General features: G+C 64.2%; 1 protein-coding gene across 1 annotated transcript; it reads right to left on the reverse strand.

Annotated features, from left to right (window-relative positions):
• Positions 1-274: 274 nt before the first annotated feature.
• On the reverse strand, positions 275-5,582 carry ELFN1 (extracellular leucine rich repeat and fibronectin type III domain containing 1). Its single transcript, XM_076071959.1, is given in 4 exon segments — positions 275-2,474; positions 2,706-4,142; positions 4,145-5,046; positions 5,543-5,582. Coding segments are annotated over 4 exon segments (2,586 nt in total). The 3' UTR covers positions 275-2,267.
• Between the last annotated feature and the right edge of the window lie 240 nt (positions 5,583-5,822).

A 5,822-nucleotide genomic window follows, 5' to 3' on the forward strand; every position in this document is an offset into this window, starting at 1 on the left:
ACTAGGAAACGTATTTGAGGCCGAGTCGACCTAGGGCATGCTCAGTGCCGGGTTGTTATCGGTCGTGAGCAGGAATCGAACTGGGCTAGCTGGATGTGTGGCACAGTTGCGCTAACCCGCTGTACTACCGCTCTCCACGAGCTATGCGTACACACGCACACACACACGTACACAACAGCAAATCGCACATACACGCAGGCACGCACACACCTTAGGGCCGCCCATAAATGACGTCACGCGATTTTAGACGATTTTTTTTACCCCCCCCCCCCCCCCCCGCTCATCACACGGCGTCACAAAAAGTCAGATCCCCCCTCAAATATGACGTCACAAAGCTCTGCCCCCCCCCACCCCAAAACCATATTTCCATTTTGAAAATAAAACATGCTTCAAATCGCTTTAAACTATTGTCATTGTAGTGCGTATTTAATGTGGCGCTGCACTCTGATGTTGTAGGAGAAAACATTTATTAAAAAGTCTATTTAATTAAGTAGAACGTGTTGTCTATATTTATTTAAAGTTGCGCATTTTTGATGTGACGTCACATTTCTCAACCCCCCCCCTCGTCACATATCGTCACAAATGTCTGACCCCCCCCCCCAGGTGTGTGACGTCATTTGTGGACGGCCCCTTACGTACCAGACAACCACACACCCGCGTGTAGGTGTGCGCGCCCGAGTTTGGGGGGTCGTGCGTCACCGGCACAATCGCCTCTGTAAACGAACACGGTCATAAGAAATGATCAATTACCTGACGTCATAATGGGGACGGGATAAGGTAATGAAACAATCGGCGTATGACGTCATAGCAACAAAGTTGAACACGGCAATAATATACCTATGACGTCGTCGCAATAGGTTTGAACACGATCATAAATCGTCGACTTACGAGGCCGTGTACCAAGAAAGGCTGAAGATGTAATAAATAATCGATGTGTGACGTCATCGTAACAAGGGTTGAACGCGGCAATAAATAATCATGAGTGACGTCACAACAACAGGCGTGAATAATCAAGCTCGGGACCTCATCGTAAAAGGTATGAACGGAGAATAAATTATCGATGCTATAACGGGGGGGTGGGTGGCCTTGGAGGGGATACGTAATCGATTGATGACGTCAACGCAACGTCACAAAGCTACTCCCTTTGCTGTTAAAATCTTGAAGGAAGCGCGGGACCCGAGTGAGGGGCACGCGTGATTCATTTGCTCGCAGGGGGGGCGGGCGGGGGGGGGGTGGTGGGGGGTGGTGGGGGGCATCTTTCCCGCAAAAAATCGACGGGAAACTCTCCCTGCCCGCCTGCCCAGCCTGGGCAATTGGATCCGAAGGGGTCGTAATTTGTGCGAAGGCGGAACGAGGTTTTTTATTTCTTCCCCCCTCCGCCGAAACGTGATGGAAGAGCCACCGGCTTGCCGTTGCCTCTCTACCCTTTGCCCAAAATTAGCGGCCGTACAAACTAATCCCATAAAATACGGTGGGTGGGGGTCGGGGTGGGGTGGGGCCTGGCGCCTGTGCGTCATTCAGGCCCCGGCCACAACCGTCGAAAGGCAGCAGCATCAATCGCAGCTTCCAACGCGAGGCCCAAAACTGAGGGGCGGGGCGGGGAGAGGTCAAGGGGAGAGGTCAAGGGGAGGGGCAGCGGGGGTCAGCAGGATAGCCCGGGGGTGCGGGCGGGAGGGGGAAATTCGCGGCTGCCCGCTATCAACGCAAATCCACGCTTCATGCAACAGTGAGAGCGAGCAGCCACGCGGGGGATGGGGGTGGGGGGGGGGTCGTTGGCTTGGGGACAGCGTTGGAGGGGGGGGGATAGAGGGAACCCGGGGGTTGACCCGACCCCCTTCGCGAGTTGATGTAAACACCCCGCGTCGAGGCACCGGCAGGGGTCAGCCGTTATGAGCCCCGGGTTCAAGGTCGGAGCGAACCGCGCCTCGGAATCGCCGACGGTGCCCGCGGCTTCTGCGAATAACAAAAGCGGTGACCCCTTCCATGACCCAGGTCTCCCCGCTTCTCCGGTGGTAGAGGGGGGGGGGGGGCAATTAATCTCAGTGCCCCCCCCTCCCACCCGCGCTTAAACAAGCAACTCCAATCACTCCACGCGGGGGAGTGGTGGTGGGGGGGGGGTCCCGATTGATGATCACCAAAAAACGGAGGGGGGGGGGGTGGAGGTCCACTCCAGGGCTCCCACCACGGAACACGGAACCCCCTGGCTCTGTGGCCCCCCACTCCCTCCACAAATACCCCCCCCCAAACCCCACGCGCCGAGCGAGCCCTCATGGCTTCTGTTGCGCTGAGACGCCTTTCCAGAAGTCCAGGATGTCATGGAGGTCCTCATCCGTGCGAGCTGAACCTTCATCTTGAGCGCGTGTCCCCGCCGCCATATGCTCCTCCTCCACCTTCTTGTGCTGCTGTGGCTGCTGCTGCTGCTGTTGCTGCTGCTGTTGTTGCGGCTTGAATCGGACCCAGATCTTCTGCACGCTCTAGCCGAGTACTCGGGGGCTGGAGTAGTACCCCGAGCGCTGTGAGCGTGGGGACAGCTGACAGTAGCCGCTCCTGGCCTGTTGCTGCGGCTGCTGCTGCTGGTGATGATACTGCTGCAGCTGCTGCTGCTGCTGCTGCAGCTGCTGTTGCTGCTGCAGATTCTGCTGCTGCTGCAAGGGGAGCGCCACCGTGGGGGGGCACGGGGACGGCGCAACCGAGGGCGCTCATGACGGGCGCGCGGGGGAGCGGCACTCCCGGCACGAGGCTCGGGGAGCGCAAGCCCCAGCGTGCCATGCCGGAGCGCCAGCTGCTGCTGCAGTTTCTGCTGCTGCTGGAGCTGCAGCTGCTGCTGCTGCAGTTGCTGCTGCTGCAGCTGCTGGTGCTGGGTGTACGGGGGTGGCTGCTGCTGCTGCTGCACGGGCCCCGGGTAGGAGTGGCGGTGGCCGTCGGGGCCCTGGGCCTCCAGGCGCGTGGACACGGTGGACGTCACGGAGCCGCCTCGCTGCACGGGGGCGCGGCCGCCTCGGGGGCCCCTGTCGTGGCCCCCCCCGCCGCCCCCCCCGCCGCCCCCCCCGCGCCCCTCGGCTCCCCGCCGCCACCCTGGGGAGCCCCGTACACGGGATCGCCGCCGCAGTGCGGGCGCCCCCCCACGGGGTGGGGCCCGGGGCGGCGCGGCGAATGCTCGGGCAGGAAGCTCTTTTGTGGCACGGGGCCATAGGTGTCCCTGTAGGAGGAGGAGGACGAGACAGCGATGGCGGCGGTCGGAGGGGGTCCCGGGGCGACCCGTTCCTCGCCCCCCGCGACGCGCCCGGTGCGGGTGGCCCGGCGGGGGGCTCCAGGCCCACCGGAGGAGCGGTGGCGCCCGCCTCGGACTTGAGCGCGTCGATGCAGTTGTTGATGATGCGATTGACCTTGTCCACCTCCTTGGCGATGGTGGCGATCTCCGTCACGGAGTCGCGCCTCTCCTCCGCCCCCCGCCGCTTGCCTGTGCCGCCGCCGTCGCGGCCCTCGGCGGGGTCGCCGGTGCCCTCGCCCGTGCGCACCTCCAGGTAGTTGCCCTTGGCGGTGCGGGGCGTGTCGCCCGCCTCCGCCGCCTTCGCGTCGTCCGGCTCGGGCGGGGCGCCCGGCGGCGACGACGGGCGGCGGGCGCGTCGGCGTGCCGCTCTCGACTTGGTGGGCAGCAGCTGGTAGCTGGCACCGCCCGCCTCGGTCTGCGAGCCCTGGCGCATGTCGGCGAGCGTCTTCTTGAGCGTGGCCGACTTGCTCTGCTGCTGCTGCTGCCGCTCCTCGTGACGCCGCCGCCGCCGCAGGCAGCAGTAGACGGCACCCAGCACGAACGCCATGCCGATGAGGCAGTAGAGGGTGGTCATCACGTAGTGGCGCACCGCCGAGGAGGCGGCCGCGTCCCACCAGCCGCGCGGGCGCGTCTCCACCTCGGCGCACTTGATGTGCTCGCGCCGCCCGCCCTTCATGTACGCCACGCAGAACAGGTAGGTGGTGCCCGGCTGCAGGTCCTTGAGGCTCACCGTCTCGTCCGTCAGGGGCAGGTGCTTGACCACCTCGGAGGCGGTGCCGTTGCCGCGCACCAGCATGTACATCCTGCTGCCCACCCGCGGGATGTGGATGTTGACCACGGCGGACGTAGGCCCCACCGACTGGACGCTCATCCTGGGCAGGGCGCCCTCGACCGTGTACTGGACGTGCACGTGCGGCTCGGGAGCCGGCGTGAACTCTGGCCCCACTGCCGAACCGCAACCGTCGCCTCCTCCGCCGCAGTCGTCCACCGCCAGCACCGTGGCCGGCAGCGGCGACAGCGTGGGCCTGCGCTGCGAGTCGGCCGAGCAGTTTTGCGTGAGCTGCTCGTAGCGCCGCGCTGCTGCCGGTCGTTGCCGCCCAGCAGCGGCAGGAGGCCCGGCTCGCAGGTGGCGCGCGGCTCCCACAGGGGCTGCTGGAAGTGGAGCCAGCGCAGGAAGGGCAGCAGGGTGCAGCCGCAGTGGAAGGGGTTGCCCGACAGGTTGAGCAAGCGCAGCGTGGGCGACCCGTCGAAAACGTGCTCGTCCAGCCAGGCGAGGCGGTTGTCCGAGAGGTCGAGGATGCCCAGCTGGGGGCAGGGCCTTAGGGCCGTGGCGGTCACCACTTCGATGCGGTTTGACTGCAGGTAGAGGCTCTCGAGGCCGGCGAGGCCTCGCAGGAGGCCCTCGTCGAGGCGTGCCACGAGGTTGTGGCTCAGGCGGAGCACCCGGAGGTTCCTCTGTGCCGAGAAGGCTCCGTCCTCGATCGACTCGATGGCGTTGTGCGTGAGGTCGAGGTTCGTGAGGTTCACGAAGCGCCGGAGTGATGCGTGCTGCACGGAGCGGATCTTGTTGTTGTTCAGCTTGATGTCCATGACCGTGCTGTTGATGTGTGGCGGGATCGACTCGTAGGGTGGCTGGTTCTGGCTGCAGATCGCCTGCCACACGAACTCGCGATCGCCCTCCAGGAACCAGCAGTCGGAGCGGCAGGCCGGCCGGCAGCCAGCAGCAGGAGCAGCAGTGGCAGGTGGAGCGGAGGGGACGAGGCCATGGTTGGAGGCTCACTCCTCGATGGCGAGGGGTGGATCCCGCGGGGGGAGGGGGGGGCGGTCACGGGGGTTGCTCCTCACGTCGGCGGTAGCGCGGGCTGCAGGGCAGCCCGAGGGATCATGGCAGGAGTCAGGGACCCGCGAGGGGATGCGCGCTCATCATGCCAGGCCTGGGAAGGAGACACGGTGGGGGCCCAAGCGGTCATCGTTAGGCTCCGGGAACCCCCGAGGCCTCGAACCGGGCACCCCGGGAGACGCGCAACAGGCATCACACACTCACACCCACGGAATCACACCCTCAGTAGTACACTCACAGCATCACAGCCCCACGGGATCACCCAACCACACCCACGGCATCACACCCACAGCATCGCACCCTCAGCATCACCCAATCACACCTACGGCATCACACCCCCATGGGATCACCCAATCACAGCAACGCCATCATACCCTCAGCATCACAACCTCCCAAAGGATCACAGCCACACAACCCCGGCAACGCCTCACGTGGCTTCATCAGCAGTGACAGAGCCTCTGGGTGCGCCATGACCGCGGGACATCGCTCCTCGTTAGCGGCTCATTAACGCGCTCCTGGCTGGCTGGGGGCGCCCTATGCCCCCCATTAACGCGTTCATCCATCACTCCCCTCCCGCATCCCGTTCCACCCCCCCCCCTACGACGCCCCCCCCACGCCAACTCCTACCACATCCGCTATCGCCAGTCAAGCAGCCCTGCCCGCTGGGTTCGAGCTTGAACCCAAGGTTCACTGATTAGAATTTATTTGTTA

The sequence above is a fragment of the Petromyzon marinus genome, chromosome 3, assembly GCF_048934315.1.
Source record: "Petromyzon marinus isolate PM22_M1 ecotype Great Lakes invasive population chromosome 3, UKy_Petmar_22M1.pri1.0, whole genome shotgun sequence".
Classification (NCBI taxonomy): Eukaryota; Metazoa; Chordata; class Hyperoartia; order Petromyzontiformes; family Petromyzontidae; genus Petromyzon; species Petromyzon marinus.